Source organism: Micromys minutus (genome assembly GCF_963924665.1).
Source record: "Micromys minutus genome assembly, chromosome: 15".
NCBI classification, from domain to species: domain Eukaryota; kingdom Metazoa; phylum Chordata; class Mammalia; order Rodentia; family Muridae; genus Micromys; species Micromys minutus.
In genome coordinates, this window is record NC_137984.1 from 13885826 (window position 1) to 13905386 (window position 19561).

Below are 19561 nucleotides of genomic sequence, written 5' to 3' on the forward strand. Positions count from 1 at the left end.
TGTACCACATCTACACTTCCTGCCCGTTAAAATACTGCATTTTAAAAAATAAGCTACAATGTATAAAACCAAGGTCATTTCCCACAAAGTGTTCATGTTCCCTGTGATTATAAAACACGGTATCTTGTAAAATATTTCCAGTTCTGTTAAACTTGAGAAGTACTAATGCTCATTATAAAAGTGTCATGTCTCTTACAGAAGCCTAAGCAGTAGATTTCTCTCATTTGTAAATTTAAGTTGTAATTATTATTGTATTTAAGATTACATCTACCATAACACACTACCTTCGTGATTCTCAGACGCACACAACAGAAGTTATAAAACATGAGATTGTCTTAGGAAAAAAAGGAGCTATTTACACAACAGGCCAGGAGGAAAAATTCCCATTTTGATTCCTGGTCCTGTGATAGGTACACTCTTTAAAGCATGTGTATCGCTAGAAATGGGCCTTTCCCAAGTCCCATCAGAAGCAAGTCTTGAGTGCATTTCAGACTTCCTTGCTCTGCTGGAGTACAATTACTCAGGACAACTGGTACCTAAAAGTGCTAACTTCATTTTGTTTACTAACTTCCCATGTGACTACTTACAATGCAGAAGGACGGGATGAAATGGCAGTAACATGGAGGAGTCACTACAGGGATGGGGACTTGAGGGCACCTGTGTGCTGCTGGTAGGTTTCTTTCTTACAGAAATAAAATTGCCAGTTGACTCATGTGCCTACCATGCCCTTCAGAATGACCCACGCTCGCAGCTCGGTCATGCTGATGGGCCTTGCTGGCTCCAAACACTTGCACATATTCACACAGGTCAATGCTACAGCTGACGTGGGTGGTAGGAATCCTACGGATATGAGAAAAGGCAGCACCTTGTCCATAGGAGTCCATGGTAGTGTGCTCCTGAACATGCAACTAAAGCCAATCATGTCTAGGACAGCCCTCTCTCACTTAGAGGATGCTGTGGATAGCTAATAAACAGTTGCCCAAACAGGGAGATTACAACAAGGAAATAGTTTACAATTACATTCAGAGAAGCCCCACCATGTGCATGAATACCCAGCAGGCTCTGTGCCCGTGGCTCAAACATCAGTCAGCTTTAGGCCAGTTACAGAGAGACAGTTACGCATGGGGTACCTCTGTCATACCCCACGGACGCCGCCTGCCTGTCCAGCTGACATGGATTTGTCTCGAAATGACAGAGTTTACACAAAGAAAAAGTTGTTCTGACAAGAAAAGACTTGAGGTGATAAAAACCTTCCCAGTCTCGGGGCTCGCCGGATCTCCTCCCACGTCATCCTTGTTTCCCTGAGGAAATGATCGTATTTATGGTATTCCGCTACTATGCCCGACATATTCTCGAATATGTATAGTTCTCATCGCTTTTCTCAGAACCTTCTCCAGTGAACGCCACCTCTGTCTTGCAGTGCGGCTGAGGCCAGAGATGAACAGACTCGTACAGGGCTTCTGGCGAAAGAGCGGAACATGCTCGGGATCCCAGAGATGGCAGACTCCAACTCACTTGAGTTGCAACGGGGAAAAATTTGGCTTCAAAATCTTTTTCCAACATAAATGTGTCCAAATTTGAAGACATTTTTGGAGAGCCCAAAACCAGTGCCGTTCTCTCCAGAAGATGTTTGTGTGCAGCTTGGTCACGGGAGGCAAGGTGCTTCCTCACAAGGGAGCCTCTTGGCATGGTGCTGTCAACAGGCGCAGCCCACTCTAGTTTGGAAACCCATTGTTTTCTTCCTGGCGCTGGCTTTTGCCAAGTCAGAGAACCTAATGTCGCAGATGGAAGGTGGCAGAAGGAAAGCATGAAGGACGGCTCCTGGCAGCTCCTCTGTTGTTCTGGACATCTGCAGCAGACATGGAGGGCTCCTGGTTCAGCAGCCCAAGAAGAGCAGAGGACAGGGGACACATATGTCTACCAGGGGATTTTCTCCATGTTGTCTCACCGACTTTCACAAACTAAGTTTCCATAGGCCAGGAAGGCTGGGCTGGAAACTACTGCCTGTTGTACACATTGCTTTCTAGCCAGCTGGACAATGTCCTGCCAATCACTGTGACATGCTTTTTCCAGGAGAAACCTTTTTCATAAGAAAGGGCATCATGGAAGAATTAGACATTTCCATTGGACACATAATTCATCATATCACCGATCCTTTCACAGTCAGGGCTATCAGCCCTGGGGGTGCACAGAGCCTCAGGCTAGCAGCCAGCTCCCCAAGACAACTCTTCCCCTTTCTTTCTGTCTCTCCACAAAATGAAGACACAAGAACTTAGTTTTATGGAGATGGCATGAAATAAAAAGTCAGGCATCATTTGGCACTTTGTTTGGTTCCCCAAATAACAAAACAACTACTGAAAAAAAAAATGTAACTCATTAAAAGGGGGGGGGGGAACTCATACAATCAGTAACAAAATAACTACTTAAAAATGTAACTCATAAAACAAGGTAACTCTTACAGTCAGTGACTATGTTGCAATTCAATCAGAGCTTTCTGGTGGGGGGGGGGGGTTACACCCTTCCACACAGGGAATGGGCTTACTGTCTAGAGCTGTACTGAGGATTTGTCTGCACCTTGGAGGCCACGTAAGAAAGTGCCCAGGGCTGGCCTATGGACAGGGCCCTCAGCGGACCTTGAGATGCACAAGAGCTGGTATGATGAAGGCTTCAGAGAAAGTGAGGGATCCAGGTCAGGTGCATTTGGTGTCATGATTGTGCTGACAATATGCAGTTAAGCAGGCTCAGATCTGCCCTTAGGCTGTGTTTCTGGGGGGCAGGGGAGACAGCTCAGTGCCTTAAGGACAGCTCTCATGCAGAGAGCATCCCTTCATCTCCAAAGTTCTCCAGAAGATGGGTTTAATTTCACATCACTTTAATACTTTGATTAAAGTCTACATCTGCAATTAAAAAAATTTAAAGGAGCTTTGCTGAGGAGAAAACCCTCCGGCCTAGGATCCATCTATTATTTAAGCACATGGTAAACGTGACCAGACGGCTGGCAGAGATGACTTACATGTTGTTCTGGGCCTCTTGGAGTAGCGAGAACACCATTTCAGGGCAGCGAGGCTACAGGAGGTAAGAGAGAGGATGTGCCCAGGGTAAAGAAATCTACCTCTGGACTTTCAAACAAAATGTGTTTCCTGGTTGCAGGTCAAAGCGTCTGGAACAGGTGGTTCGGCTGATGTTGATTATCGACCTGCAGGGAAGTCAGATAAAGCTTTCTCTTGTCTCTTGAAGTAAGTGTTTTGTTTTTCTTTTTAAGTATCCAAAGGAAAAGATCAGGATCTCTTTCCTCTTTTCCTTGATTTCTGTGACGAAGAGCCACGTGATTTTAAAAAATAAAATTGCCAAAATACATGAACACACTGGTAAAGGGTGTTCCGCTGTAGAACCTCCGTACACACCCCTTACATAAAAAGGGGCTTCTGATTCCTACTCTGTAAAAAGCACTATGTACAACCTTTAAACATATATTACGCTTTCCTCTGTGCAATTTCATTTAACATTCATATGGCTCACACCACGTTCCTATCCCTACCCAGCGGCTCCTATAAGGTGCTCTTACCGTGCATAGGTACAGGACACTCATCTCTCTTAAGCAGGGGTGACAGAGCATCCTGACAAGGCTTGACGGCTGCTCCAAGCTCTGCCCTTCAAATAGCCAGGTCCACCAGCATAGACATCCTGACAACCGGAACCCAGCGTAAACCCTGGCCCTACTGAATGGAGAGAGTCCCGTACCAAGACGCATTTGCCTTTGGGCATCCTGTAAGTTAGTTTCTGAGCAAATTCTTAATTCATAGTTCCAATATTTTTTTATAAGACAACGAAGTTTCGCTTTCCATTATCCACACACACCATCGAGTCCTCTAACTCGTCCCCAGCCGTGTGAAACATGCCATCTAGAAAAGTGCACGCACGGTGGAACTGGGCTTGTGGCCCCAGTGCATCTTTCCCACAGGCAGGGGGCACGTCAGCTGTGCTCAGATGGAAGCAAACCTGCAGGCCAGTCTGGAGTTTTCTTCCTGGGTGGAGCTAACCCAGGGTCCTGGCTACAGTCTTGGCGGGACCACGCAGGGCACATTATCCAAGGTGCAGTGTGTGATATCCCTGAAAGAAGGAAGCATTGAGGCTTACCGATCGCTACGGGCACCAGCTCCTGTCTGAGCCATGGCGGCAGACATACAGCAGTGCCACAGCTTGGGATCCAAGGAAGATTCCCAGACGCTTTCTGCAGTGCCTCTTGGTGTCCTGACCTCAGGTGATGGTTGAAGTGATCCCCACTGCCAATCACTTTTGACCTTATGTGACCCAGGGCCCCTCAAGCTAACATCCTACAATGGTTCCACTTGGGGTCCTTCTTGAAAACAAAACAGACATAGAAAAGTTCTTTCTTGAAATGCACTATGAGGTGGACTGCTCCAAGGAGTTGGATGGAAAACAGGGAGATATGCCTATTCACAGTAGGTACTATCCTTTGTACAAATGCTACCTCAGACTGTGTAGCTCATGGGGCATAATGTTTTCAGTGTCAGAAACCCTGGCAAACACCACAGTTCAGAAAGCTTATCTAAACCTGCCTTCTCTGTAGATGAAATGGGCCTGGCGGGCTAAGCTGCTGCAGAAGACCAGCTTTAAGACCAGACAGAGAGCGAAGGAAGCCGGCTTCTCCTTTGAAAGAAAGAAGTCCTGCTAGGCGCTCTTGCCCGGTTCTCAGAGCAGTCGAGTGCTGATTTTTTTTTTTTTTTTTGCTTTAATTCCACCGAGGAATTATATTCCTGGAATTCCAGGAAGGGCCTTCCCTGGGCCTTGAGAGCTTCCTTTGGAAGGAGAGGCAGGAATGGCTAGGGTGAGCCTGCTTGCTGGCTCAGTCGATGAACCGCTGGCAGGCCTTCTTCCAGCGGCAGGCGGTGCACCACATGTCCCTGTTTTCCATCCCGTAAACCTTGCGGCACTTTTTGCCTTCTCCTCTGGGCTTCCTGTAAGAAAGACAGCACCAGACGGGGTTACGGACAGGAACTGGGCGGGCCTTCTGAGGAGAGTTCAGAAAGATGAGGGGAAGGCAGAGGAAAAATCCCAACCACAGTGGAGTAGGAGCTCTCTGCAGGGCTGCGCATTTCTCTGGCCACTGCATTTGAGCTGTTTCTAAATCCCACTCGTGGAAATGGTTCCCTGGCCATGGGGTAAGAGTAAGGAGGTAAACATAAGAGATGGGGACTGTGGAGGGGGCGTGGCGCAGCACCTGCTCATCAAGCATGAGGAGCACGCTTGGAACCTATAGGGAGCTGGACAGGAATTCGTGTCTGCAACTGTCTGGGAGCCCAGCGACTGAACAGTAGGTGGGAGGAGCTGACAGCTTGCTTGCAGTGGGTGATGGAGCCACCCAGCCAAGACAAACTCCTGAGCTGTATTCAAACTTCTATACGGGCACCACAGAATGCTTCCATATGCATTTTCTGTCCCCCGCCCCAAATATTCTGCCTGATAAAAAAAAAACAAACAACAACAAAAATACACAAAACCCACAAAAGCAGAGAACAACATTGTGCTTTCAATTTCTCAGTGTGTCTTTCCAGTGTTCAGAATTCTGGTCGAGGCTTTCCGGGAGACCCTCCTGGCCAGCGACTAAAACTAACTTATCATTCGTGTCATACGGAAGTTAATTCAGGACACTGATCACTGCTATCTGACCGACAAACTTCCGGTGCCCTTAACTAGTTACTGGACTGGAAACCACGGGAAGGAAAAACACGCTTCATGGGCTGGGAACATGTTTTACAGTGAGTAGGTCACACTTTGCTTCCTTTTTGCTACTTCTCCATTTCTTAAGAAATCCCTTTGCAGTGAAGTCCTACCTTAGGGTGACCGTCCCTCTGGGTGGGGAGGACAGGGCCGTGTGAGCGTGCTGTCTCTGCTCTCCTGAGCCCACTGTGTGATGATGTGTTGGAGACACCTGGGAAACAAGGACAGTCAGGTTGACAGAGCAGAGCTTTTCCTCCTTCCCGTGAGTGTAAAACCCAAAGCAGAAAGGTTTTGTTCTCAACTTCAGAGTTAAAAAGCAGTCAGGGTTAAACTGGCAAGGTTAGGAACTCCAGCATATAAAGGGCTTGCAGCTGCTACGAGACAGCTATGCTAGCCAGGCAGGACTTGTGCCAAATAATGTGTGACTGCTATTTAAGTCACCTCAAACCCCAGATAATGGGGGAGTGGGCAAGTTCCTGCTGGCAACATTTCTCTCATTGTCATTATCTTCCAACCCCTCACAGAAAAGCCCATTAAGTTCTGAGCACACAATGGCTTTTCAAGCTCCAAGTTCTATACACTGCCACAGCCATACCCTGGAAGCCAACATGGCCGGGTCTAATCCAGCAACAGGCCACTGTCTTGTGCCACCTCTATGTGGGCTCAGGGACAGAACTCAGGCTTGTGAAGCTTGTGCAGCAGCAAGCTGTTTCCCCACCGAGTCCTCTCACCAGCCCATTCTTCACAGTCTAGTTTTTGTCTTGTATCCAAACCTTTTCATTAGTCTACCTTGAAGTAAATGTTACTAAATACAAAGTTTACTTTGTATCGCTGTGGATAGTACCATATGATACTATTTATAAATATTTATTATGCTACAGGACCACACCATGCTTACTGAGCATGCATGACTTCCAATGAGCTTAAAGGACTCTAATGTAGGTTGATGTCGAGGCGATACATGACTGGGCAGTAGAGTGGGGCGGGGACAGAGTTTTGGTAAGGCAGAAGAGAAGGAGAAGCTGGAGCTTGGAGATGGAGGCAGTAAAGGAGGATGGTTCAGATCAAGGTGAACTACTCTTGTCTAGGTGGGCAGTGTATATCTTTATTAATTGGCAGTGAATTTACTGTTTGGATGTATTATGGATTGAGAATTTAACATATAAGCCTGTTTGATAAGTTATTGATTGTTGAGTCATGATTTTACCGGGGTATGGAGGTCAGTGTGTGAAAGCAATGGAGACCCGGTGACATCTCAGAAGGGGCTTCCTGTAGGAAATGACCCAAGGCTCCTCTTCAACACTAGATCTCAGGGACGAGGGAGGGAAGGCACACTGAACCCAGGACAGCAACCTCTGGGCATTTGTTGGGGAGTACAAAGAGATTTTCATGAGCTAAAAACAATTCTCTTTGGAATGTTTAGACAAACCCATCCTTAATGTTCTTTATAATTTAAAAGTGTGAGAGTTGCTATCTGAAACTACCGTGCCCTTTGAGAGTGAGTAGCTTCATGTTCTTAGACTCTGCCTGGCTCTGGATTTCACAGGGTTCACGAAGTCAGCAGCCAGGCCAATCCTGAAGCTGTACGAATGCACAGCTCAGAAAGTGAACCCACTGGAAGAGCAACAGGAGGGAGACATCCAACTTTGTTTTCTTTGAAAGCACTAATAAGGGGTTCAGGATCGTGAGGAATAATTTTTAGAGATACAGTATTCCTGCCTTTCTAGAGTCAAATGAAGCTTTTAAAAACATACCAGAAACCTCAAAAATAGGAACAGCAAGCTTGACTGCTCAAGTGTTTATCTTAAGTCCTGACCGAAGCAGATTACAAACCAGAGACTAGAAATTCTCTCGTCTGAGAGTCAATTAGAGATGGGAAACTGAGGCTGGGAGAAGGCCCTGTGGTTGTTAAAGCTCATGCTACATAATTACAAGGAGCTGAGTGTGGAACACAGTACCATGTAGAACGGATAAAGTAATATGTTGTACATCTGTAACTCTGGGGTAGAGGTGGGAGCCAGGCCAATCCCAGGAGCTCGCTAGCCAGTCAGCGGTTAACTAACCTGTGCTCTGGGTTCAGAGACCCTGCCTCATACTGCACAGGGCAGCAGCTGAGGAAGACAATCTATGTCAACAAACATAACCACAAAAGTACCCCACCCCAACACACACACACACACACACACACACACACACACACACACACACACACAAATGAAACAAGAAATGGCCACGGAAGGTAGACGTTCCAGTTAACCCAGACACTACATCTGTTTTCTGTTTCATCTCCCTGCTAGGATGCCCCTGGAAACCAAGGCAGAAATGAAAAAAAGTGGGGGTGGGGGAGGCATCGAGACTCAGGGTAGTGACAGCAATAGCGTCCACGGAAGAGTTCTAAGAAATTGTTGTTGGAAAACAAACATAAAGAATCCTGGCTGGCAGCCGACAGACACTTTTAGGAACTGGGAGAAGAGACAGCTGGTTACAAACCAGAACACAGCAGAGCCGAGTAGTAGTGCACGCTTTAATCCCAGCACTTGGGAGGCAGAGGCAGGTCCCTGAGTTCGAGGCCAGCCTAGTCTACAGAGTTCCAGGACAGCCAGGGATACACAGAGAGACCCTGTCTCAAACCTGCCCCTCTCAAAGGGGGAGGGTGTTGAAGAGAAGGCTCAGTGGTTAAGAGCAAGGACTGCTCTTCCAGAAGTCCTGAGTTCAATTCCCAGCACCCACATGGTGGCTCACAATCACCTGTAATGAGATATGATGCCCTCTTCTGGTGTGTCTGACGATAGCTACGGTATCTATGTAAAAATAAACAAATCTTTTTTTTTTTTTTTTGTAAAAAGCAGAGCGTAAGCTAAGTACTGTGGATCCCGAGGCAGGAGGATAGCACATTCAAGGAGTGCCTGGGCTATAGAGTGAGTTTAAGTCCAGCCTGAACAACCAATTGAGTTTGTGATTCAAAATAATAAGCAAAGAGAGAGGCACAGCTGCCTAGTACCAGGCCTTGCGTTCAATTCTGAATAGCAAGTGGAGTGTGGCGGTCAGGACGAGCTCTCACCTCACTCTAACAAGGAGCAGAGCCTATGTGCTTGGGTGTCTTCCTAAGTTAAAGTGAGGAGCTGAGGAACTGTACCCTCTCAGCCTGTAGCTGGAGTCAGATCTGTAGCTTTCACTTTAGGCTTGACGGTGGCTAATCTTCATTGTAGACTTGACAAGATTTAGATACACACCTCTGGGTGGGAGGGAAAGACCTATGCTGAGTATGGTTGGCACCAATCTGTGGCCTGGGCCCTGGATGAATAAAGAAGATAGAGCCAAGTGGAGCACCACCAAGAGGAGCACCACCACCAAGAGGAGCACCACCATTTACCTTTCTGCTCCAGGCCATAGATACACCTACTACCATGCCTTCCCCACCATGGTAGACCAGTAGCCCTAATAAAGCATTCCTTCCTTCAGTTCCTGTTGTCAGGTACTGGTCACAAGAATAGGGAAAGTAAGTACACCAGGCTATCAAAGAAGGCATCTTAGCCTTTTCTCTGTGATAACATACTCTGGAAAGGGTTTATTCTGGTCCCTGGTTCAAGGGTACAATCCATGACAGGGAAGCCAATGCAGCATGAGCCTGAAGTGCTGGACACAATGTGTCCACAATCAGGATGCAGGAAGTGCTAAGTGTAGGCTCTTCTCTTCGGTTCCTGTTCTCCATTTGTATTGTCTAGATACTCAGCCAGGAATTAATGCCGACCATGGTAGCCCCTTATTTTTATTTCTATTTACACTAGATAATCTCCCGGAGGCATGTCCAGAGGCCTGTCTCCCAGGTAATTTTAGACTTTTGTCAAACTGACAACTTTAACCACCACACAGGTAGTGTGAAATGGCCAATCACTCCAGGCTTTTTCTACCAAGGAAAAAGTTTCAGAGAAAATGGTTCGGTTATCTGAATATCCACATGGGCAGATCAATGTTTGTGTCACAAGTGAAATGAACAGGAGAAAGCTGAAGGTCACCCACAGAGTGGACAGGGACCACCAGTGTCCAGTGGCTTTTAGGATAGTGATTAAAGATCACAAGCCCAGAGTAGTTTCTGGAAAGTCCCTCTATCCAAGCCTATCAGCTGGAGGCCATTCACCGAACCCTTTGATGGAGTTTGGTAAATACACATGGGCGGAGCATGATTTAGTTTCTTAGAAGCTCCATGGGCTTTAGAATAGCTAGCAACCTCTGGAACTTGCCAGGGCTGGGCAAGGTAGGGAAGAGAAAATAAGTTAACATTGATCCGCTATTGTGAGCCAAATTCTGAACCTTCTCAGGACTCACACACGTCTGTGAGCATGGCTGCTGTGCAGGGAGGTCTCTTGGTATTCTGTAAAAAAAACTGTGTAAGACCCAGTAAATTTTTTAAATGAACTGTTAGGAGCCAAGTTCGTTCACGGTGATTTATCAGAATCACTTTGATATATTGAGCTAATTTTTATTTACTACCTAAAAATCACTGCTGCATATTTTAGCATTCATTTACTTTCAAATTATCCATCAAACATGTATTGCTCAGGCTTTGAAAGAAAACTGTGATTTTAATTTATTTAATTTTTAGATTTTTAAATAGCATACCTCCAAGATAATTCATCAAACTAACATAATTTATGAATTTGTGATGATAAATGGCAGCTTTTCTGTAAGAGGTGTGAATCAGGTTACTAATTCAATCATCTTTTGGACACACAATTATAGCACCAACACAGAATACACTTCCAGAACCAACAGCTGACAGTTACTTCTAGGTTTCCAAAGTACCAGTCAAAACATCTTTTCCCAGCTCCACCCATCTGAATCACAAGGTGCTTTGCAAGTGAATCTATAAGTGTCACTTAGTAAATATATATGTGGGGCTGGAGAGATGGCTGATCCAGTAAGCACCTGCTCTTCCAGATGACCTGGGTTTGTCTTCCAGCACCCACATGGCACCTCACAACTATCTATAGTATCAGCATTTGGGTGGTGGAGAATCAGCAGTTCAAAGGTCATCCTAGACTACGTGGAATTTAAGGCTGGCCTAGGTACGACCTCAAGAAAGAAAAGAGAACCACAATGAAGAAGCGCTTTTGGGCACGGACACCGTCTTTTTCGCGTCTGTTTCAAAGTTTGTTCTCTATGCGTACATTTGACTTGGCTCACCTTGCCATGCTTTGCATACTTACCGGAACGCCTGTGAAAGTGACTGGAGGAGACTGCCAGGATATGCTGAAGCTGCTGCCATTGGGGGTGAACTTCGCAGACCCCGGAATAGTTACTGGGGGTGTGGCCTGAGAGACAGGAAGCAGAGAAAGCTGTGAGTGATTGGACTAGTCACCGGGGCGTGGCCTGAGACAGGAAACAGAGAAAGCTGTGAGAGTGATTGGACTAGTCACTGAGGGGCGTGGCCTGAGAGACAGGAAAGAGAGAAAGCTGTGAGAGTGATTGGACTAGTCACTGAGGGGCGTGGCCTGAGAAGCAGGGAAAGCTGTGATTGGAATAGTCAATGAAGGCGTGGCCCGAGAGACAGAAGCAGACAAAGTTGTGAATGATTGTTATAGTCACTGGGGCGTGGCCTATGAGACAGAAAGCAGAAAAAGCTATTTGAAAGACTGACTGTCCATGGCATCTTAGCTCTTGTTACTAAACCGGATCTTTAGGAACAGAACTCTGGTTACATATGCTAACAGGTAGAGACTAAACAGGGTCAAAGAGGAGTAGCCAGAAAGAAGCCTTTCATATAAGCAATGAGGTATAGGAGATGGTTTTGGATGTCTGTTTCTGAAAATTAATCACATGTGCTTGTTTTTGGATATGATTTTGCCCATGAGACATCTCATATCTAAGGCTGTTTCTAAGAAAATGGATACAATGGTGGTCACTGCACAGCATTTATTATGAACATGTCTAAAGACTCAGCCAGTGAGATAGCTTAGCAGGGAAAGGAGCCCGTAGGCAAGCTCAAAGTCCCGAGTTCAATTCTTACACCCAGAGGAAGGTTTTGTTTCCACCTTTACATATGCAATGTGTCAAGTGTATGTGCACACACAAGTACATATACACAGAATAAAAATGCAAGAAAAATTAAAACCTTAAAATCAAACAAATAAACATAGTTGATATGACAAGACTCGAGTCTGTATTTTTCCTCTCCAGGCTTAGTTTTTGTTTGTTTGTTTTTAATTACAAATATCTCAGCTAGTTACAGTGGTTTTGCACCTGGCCTCCAGAGTGACCAGAGTATAGCCATGGGCCACCAGACCCTTTTTGTTGCTGGTTTGGCTTTAGAGACTTGGTCGTAACTGTGTAGGCTCATCTTAAAACTCTAACCCAGCCCTGGCCTCAAATTCATGATCCTTTGCCTCAGTCTCTTGAGTGCTGGGATTATAGTCACGAGCCACCACTTAGGGCCTGAGATCCTGGCTAAGAGGGAAAACAGAAAAACCAACCAAGCTGCTGGCTGCCTCATGTTAACTTGCCGTCTCAGGCCCGTCAGCTACTGAGCTGAGCAAGGGCCTGGGCACGCACCTGGTAAGCATGGTCAGTGTGCACCACGTAGAGGGTGGTGGGGGCTGAGCGGCTAAGCGGTGTCACCAGCTTAGTGTCTGTTTTGGCACAAGGAGTCTCTGCTCGGCCGCAGTCTGGGATGGGAAACGCAGGAGGTGAGGCCAGGGACTGGGAGGGCGAGACCGGGGCCACGCTGTTCAGGCCATCAGCTACTGCATCCGTGTTGAGCTTGATCTCCGTGTAGTAGAAGTCTTCTTCTCCGTCACTGCAGTCAGATTCCCCAGCTCGCCTAGGGCAGGAGAGAGCAGAGCAGGTGCTCAGCCGTCTGTCCTGCCTCTAACTCGTGCAGACCATTCTCTAACCTCCTCTGTCCCTCGGCCCTGCAACCTCACACTACAGGACACTCAACCACCCCTTTCGAAGGTTTTCATCAGCTTCTCCTCTGGATTCAATGTGTTCCCCGCCAGTTGGTTAGTAACTTAATTTCCAAATCCTTATGTTAATGGTGTTTGGGGAAAGGGTCTTTGAAAAGCAATCAGAATTAGGAGAGGTCAAGAGGATTGGGGAAGGAGGGCGGGGCACGATGGTAAGAAGATGGGCTGGTACAATGGCACAAGTGGTTCTGGAAGGAAAACCGGTTAATGGCTTTGGTTTGTCTGACCCTATCAGGTTCAGATGTACTGAGGGCACCCTCACCAGATGCTGGGGAGATGGCTACACTATGGTCAGAGTACAGCACCCAGAACCATGAGCCAAATTAACTACTGTGCCTACCTTTAACTTCATGGCACCCAGCATAATCCCACAGCACCAGAAACTAGAGTAAGACCTCTTAAAGCAGTATACCACCCACCCACCCATCCACCTACCTACCCATCATCCACTTACAAATCTGAGAATGAATTATGGAGAATTCTACCTATGAAACATTCTTCTTCCTAACAGGAACAGAACTGCAGATTTATGTTAAGGCGATACATGATTGGACAGTGGAGGGGTTGGTGGGGAAAAGACTAGGGAACTGGAAGAGGAGGAGAAAAGGAAATTGGGGGGAAATCAAGATGGAGATGGAGAAATGGGACGTAGATCCTGGTGGCCATAACTGGCAATGGGTAGATATGAATATTCTTAAGGGATTCTATAGGTCTTTTTCTCTGATAGAAGGGCAGTTTGTATTTTTGTCCATTAGATTTAATCTTATTGTGTAGAGGGTTTGTGGACTGAGAATTTAACATATAAACCTATCATGAAAAGTTACCGGGATTCGGAGTCTTGTTTGTGCAGGGCAGTGAAGGAAAGAAGCATGCTGGGGCTTCTTTCCACCTAGAAACAGTAGGGTGGGTGGAGTGAACCTCCTAGAAAGGGACTGTGCAGAGAGTATAGCTTGTGGACTATGTGACAGAGTTCGTGCGCTCGGCTCCATACTAGAGTGGCATCTGTGGAGTGAGACCTCAGGGACTGATAAATGACAAAGACATTTTTTTAGTATTTAATGCAACACAGAACAAAGACTATGCTTTGATGGTAACTTTTGTTTTTATGGTTCTCGGTTTGATTTTTGTTATTTGTTTTGGTTTTTTGAGACAGGGTTTCTCTGTGTAGGCCTGGCTGTCCTAGAACTTGCTCTGTAGACCAGGCTGGTCTTGAGCTCAGAGATCCACCTGCCTCTGCCTCCTGAGTGTGACACTACCACCCGGCTCGAAATTTTTATAGTCTAGAAGCAGACAAGAAATTCCTAATAAACAGCAATTTACTATACGAGTGTTTGTTAAGCCCAGGGGAGGGGGCTAAGCAATATTTGAGAGCCCTTAAGAGAGAGGTCCATGGCTGGCAGGAGTATTGATTTTTACATAGGATGTTTAGAAGAAGTGACCGGTAGGTAGTCACCTGCATGCTGAGGCTTTGGAGGAAAGCAGAACCTGCAGGTGGTGGAGACGATGCTTTTGCTGAGAAATGTCCTTCACAGGCTCCTGTATCTGAGCACTTACTCTAGGAAGTCCTCCCTAAGCACTGCCGAGAACCACATGGCTGCCCCCCTTTGGACTTCAGTCAAAGGACAAGGTTTCTGTTTGTTTTCTACTCCTTATCTCCACTCTCTAGGCAGCCTGAGATTTAGAGCTCGCCTGTCCTGAGGTCCTTTTAAATTCTAATGAAATTGTCCCCAAGCTTCCATTTGAGTCTGTTTTTGAATTATTTTAATAATGAGACATAGAACTCAAGAGGGGACCCTCTTTTCCTTTGATTTCCCAGGTATCAGTGTTTGTACTGAGAACCCTCATCTCGGAGCCACCTCTTCGGTCTGCTCCTGTAGCTCTGAAAGCCCATCTTCTGGTGACGGCACTCTCTGTCCCACCTCACATATAATCAGCACACGTGCACTGGGCAGGCACCAACCAAGCATAGTCCGTCTGGGGATACAGGGGCGGCCATGGTGTGGTGGTTGACACCACACGCTCTGGAACCAAACTGCTCAGGTTCAAACCGTTACTGACACTTTCAGGGGGTGCAATTCTGGCAGCCTGCATTCGATTCTGTGGCTTGCCTAAACCAGTTTTCAGGGTATGCACTTTCTATGTGTGCCTCTTCCTGGCTAAGATGGCCCTGGGCCGATTCCTCCACAGCCCTTCTGTCAAAAGGACCCTTTTTTTGTTGAGCATGCTGACTCTCAGGTCGTGACGTTTGCTTTATGCACATTGGTGATAACTATGGTCACATGGGGTCCCTTCTAAACCCTAGATACAAGGACCAGACAGACTCAGGACTAAAGCAGGGACAGTTAACCCCCTACTGTCCCTGGCTGTGAGCCTAGCTGCACAATCCTAATCACAACTGTTCTGTTTGTAGGAAGGCTATTACAGCCTATGAAGATGGAGAAACAGGCTGAGCCGGACCATCCCATCAGACCTTAGCATCGAAGGGTAACGACTTCCCCTCTTGTCTGGTGCGGTGGTGGCTCATTCTGAGAACTCTCGTACAGTGGTAGTAGCTTTTGAGGTTCTAAGTCATGAATATCAATTACTGCATAAATAAATGAAGATCCCATTTTACAGACACGAGGTGCTGGAGGGCTCTCTGAAGTAGTCACAGCTCCCAGCAGCGGAGCCCTTGTGGCGTGTTCTATACTTTGTATCTCTTGCATAGTTTATCTTTGACCCTCACAGGTGACAATGTCCATTTTAGATGGAACCAGGGCTCGGAGCGAGGACCAGCATAACAGAAGTAGTTTAGGAGGCTCTGTGGCCTGGTGACCTGGTGGCTGACTCTCAGCAGGATCACCCCTACTGTAGGAACCAGGAAAAGCCCGAGGCACAGTGTGGAGCACAGTTTCTGAGTGTCTGAGGCGGGGTGCACGTGTGGGCTGTGCTGAGGCTTCCGCCAGCTCCAAAGGGGAGGAGGGGCTGCCTTACCCGAGGTGGACGGCCCGGATGTGCTTTTGGATGCCTGCTGCCGTGTTTAGCACTTTGCCACAGTTTTTCCAAAGGCATTTGAACATCACCTTCATGGAGTTCTACAGGAAGAAGAAAAGACAACATCACAACGCAAGCAAACCCACCCAGCCACCTTCTTGTCTGCACGGCTCATTTCCTTCGATAGGAAAAGTAACCTCTCGCCATGATCTGGACAGCTGAATTCTCCACACTGGGGCTTTCCCAGCTGGTGAAAAGCCGGGTAAGCCCAGACCACTTCCATTTCTCCATAAGAGCCAAGCTTTGCTGCTTATTTAAGTCACATTCAGTGACGGTGGTTAAAGCAAGCAGTTAGGAGGAGGAAGTACTTAGAACAGCACTTCTCCCCCAAAGACGGATGTTGCTAGTGACCTCCATGTTACAGAGTTTCGGTGAGTCAAGGAGCAAAGCTGGGTTCTGCTGCAGAAGCCAGACGTGACCCTGGGCCACAATCACACACAAGACTCTTCAACGAGGGTTTGGCATTTTCCACGTGCCTCCTAGCACGCCTGTTGGACGCTACCATGTGCCCTGCCTTGATGATAATGGACTAAATCTCTGAACCTGTAAACCAGCCCTGATTAAATGTTGTGTTTATAAGAGTTGCCTTGTCAGTTGGAGAAAATGTGCTTAATCCTGTAGAGACTTGCTGCCCCAGGGAGGGAGAATACCTGAGTGGGGGTGGGGAGGACACCTCTCATAGGTGAAGGGGAGGGAGGTTGGGGACAAGAACTCTGAGACGGGGGATTGGGAGGGTCAACATTTGGCATGTAAACAATAATAATAATAAAACAAAATAACAGAGTCGTCTAGGTCATGGTGTCTGTTCACAGCAGTAAAACCTTAAGACAGGAGGTATGGCCCCAATGGAGGAAGGATGTCACTGGGGGGATTCTCTGTTTCATGCTGTGGTTGAAAATGTAATCTCTTGCAGCTTCTTCTTGCCCCTGCCTCTGTTTCACAATCATGGGCCCAACTCTCTGGACTATGGGCCCAGATCAACAACCGCAGTGATGAAGCCAGGAGAAGCCAGGATCTCCTGCAGCCGCACTCAGCTCCTGGTGCTTAGAACAGAACCCGGGTGTCCTCTGCAAGAGCAGTGCGTGCTCATGACCCCTCTGGCCCAGTACTTTCTTTCCCATTCACTGTATTTTGTGGGACTGCGCAGGCGGTCTCATCAGCTCCATAAGCTCCTAAAGCCTAAGAGAATTCCCGATCTTCCCTGTGTGACTTGGCAGGCCGCTCTGTTTTGTCCTCTACCCTGCTCAGTGCACACGGGAGGCCAAGTGGAGAATCAATGGCTTCCTGATCATGGGTTTCTGGTCAGATGTGGCCGATGGGAGGTAATGGTGGGATTCCCCTGCCTTGCCTTCTCCTGGCCACACCTGTGCGTGGTTATAATTTTCTTCCAAAGTTGCCATTTCTTCTAGAGCTCTGGTTACTGCCAGGTTCTGGGAGTTCCTCTAGTCCTGTGCTCCCTCATGCTGTGGTGGTAGTGGGGGTGGGCTTGCCAGATTATTAGATCCTGGGTTCTCCCACCGCCATGCCTGCTCATTCCCTCTGTAAGACTAAACTCTAAGGACATCCAAGTGTACCATGGCCCTCTGCCAGAACTTGAACAATGAAAAAGAAATACAGGTTATCGAAGAACATGAATAATTTTTTTGTGTGAAAGAGAGGAAGTGATAATGTGATGTTTTTAGTTACTTGTAAGTTTTTTTTTTCTTTCTAATACTAAAAGCTTATAAATTTAAAAGCAAATACTGGGCCTTTAATCCCAGCACTGAGAACGCCAGCCTGGTCTACATATTAAACCCAGGACAGCTAGGGTTATATAGAGAGACCCAACCCTGTCTTAACAAACAAACAAACAAACTTCAACCAAAAAAACTGGGAAAATTATATTTTATGTTAATTTCTAAAGTTAAAAATATCCTATTTTCAGGGTTTTTGTTTGTTTTTTGTTGTTGTTTTTTACTGTTATGTTTCTTGGTTTTCCCTTATACTGATTTGAACTGAGGGCCCCAAGTGTGCCTGGTAAACAATCTACACTGAGATCCATAGCTACCTATTTTTAACTTTTAAAAATTATGTCTTGTCTGGGCAACCTGGCACAGTCCTTTATTCCCAGGACTCAGAAGGCAGAGGTATGCGCATCTCTGTGAGTTTGCAGCCAGACTGGTCCACACAGGGAGTTCCAGGCCAGGCCAACTACATAGTGAGGCCTTGCAACCAAACCAAACCAAACCAAACCTGACTTGACTAATCGTGCCTTCCTAAATTTGGAGAAAAGCAAACATGGCAGGACAGTCAGCTTCAATGGGCTTGAGCCGCTTTGCTCTGTGCAAGCCAAGGGTCCGCTTCCCCCAAGGCCACAGCCACTTGATGGGAGTTTAATTCTTTTCAATATATTCAGTATATCCAGCTGAAATGAACCCTCTGTCCGCAAACAGACTACTTGCTCCTCTGCCAGAGCAAAGCCAAGCCGCGGGAGGAGGAAAAAAATAGCTAAATAAACAATGCCCAAATTGCTGCATGGTCCAAGCTGTCTGGAGGAAGCCAAACCAAGCAAAGCTCCTGGCCAAGTCACAGTGGCCAAGTGTGAACGGCCCATCTGTGTTCAACTGTGGCCCCTCCTCAGGGCTCCAACAGATGCGCAGGCCAAAAAGGCATGGGCGGCAGCTGCAAATTCACCCCCAGCCGGAGGAGCTTTTGTTGAACATCAAAGTCATGTCAGCTGACCTGAAGTGTCACACACAGGCCCTCTTCACAGGGAGCAGCTGAAGGACAGGGGAAGGGTAGAGGAAGCCCTGTTAGCAGACATCCACCTCCCTGCTTCAGCTAACACCTCCAGAAGAGCCAGGCACTCCAGACCACTGCAAACGCGGATTCTAAAACTGTCCCGTGTGAGGTATGCAGATGCTTCTTGGCAAGCTCTTCGATGATCTCCTTGATGCTGAGGGTTGGAGAGAGATTCTGGAGATTCTTTACCTGCACGGCTTGAAGACTAAGTGCCCTGGGTGACTGGTGACCTTTGACCTTTCAACCCCCTCTCCCATTTACTTATTTTTCTTTTGAGTTAGTACTTTGCTGTGTAGCCCAGGCTGGTCTAGAGAATACTGGAACCACAGGCCCGCATCAGGACTCCTGACTCACAATCCTACTTTTCACCCACAAGACAGGGTCTCACTATGCAGTTCTGCCGGTCCTTAAACTCACTGTGAAGACCAGGATCTCACAGAGATCTGCCTGCCTGTGTGCCCCCTCCCTGGCCTGTGCTGGAATCAAAGGCTCGAGCACCACACCCTGCCATGGTCCTGTTTTAAAATGGTTTCATACTTGCCATATATGGAGTACTTTCTATTTTCCCGATAAAGCCTAGACCGATGCACAGGATTAGCGGGATGGCTGGCAAACGTAGCTGTTTTATTCCTGGTGGAGGGGCGTGGCTTGAGGGGGCGTGGCTTTAGGGGGCGTGGCTTGATTCTGAACTAGGATATGACAGGCTTAGGGGTTACATTAAACTGACAGTCTAGAAGTCATGGGAACAGCACCGCAGCAGGGTGGCCTAGTGTTGGAGTGATGGCTTTGTACACCGTGTAAAGATGCGTCTCTGTCCTCCTTTGCTTTCCTAAGGCACCTTCTGATTGGTTAAAATGAAAATCCTATGGCCTACAGCAAAAGTAAGGTCGGACTTCCAGACAGAGAGAGGACTCTGGGAGAGGAGGCAAGGGAGATTCTCTACCCAGACTTGGAGGAAGTGGGACATGTGAAACTGAGGAGAAGTAGCCAGCTACGTGGCAGACATAGACTGGTATAACTGGATTAATAGAAATTAAGAGTTA

At 47.1% G+C, this 19561-nt stretch overlaps 1 protein-coding gene across 1 annotated transcript in view; it reads right to left on the minus strand.

The window, feature by feature from the left end:
- Positions 1-4867: 4867 nt before the first annotated feature.
- ZNF704 (zinc finger protein 704) overlaps positions 4868-19561 on the minus strand; it is a gene marked incomplete at both ends in the record, with an annotated part of 155148 nt that continues 140454 nt past the window's right edge. The window contains 5 exons of the mRNA XM_080929322.1: positions 4868-4979; positions 5856-5953; positions 10950-11054; positions 12292-12559; positions 15678-15778. Coding sequence (XP_080785448.1) covers positions 4868-4979; positions 5856-5953; positions 10950-11054; positions 12292-12559; positions 15678-15778 — 684 coding nt within the window. The remainder of the gene's footprint in view (positions 4980-5855; positions 5954-10949; positions 11055-12291; positions 12560-15677; positions 15779-19561) is intronic.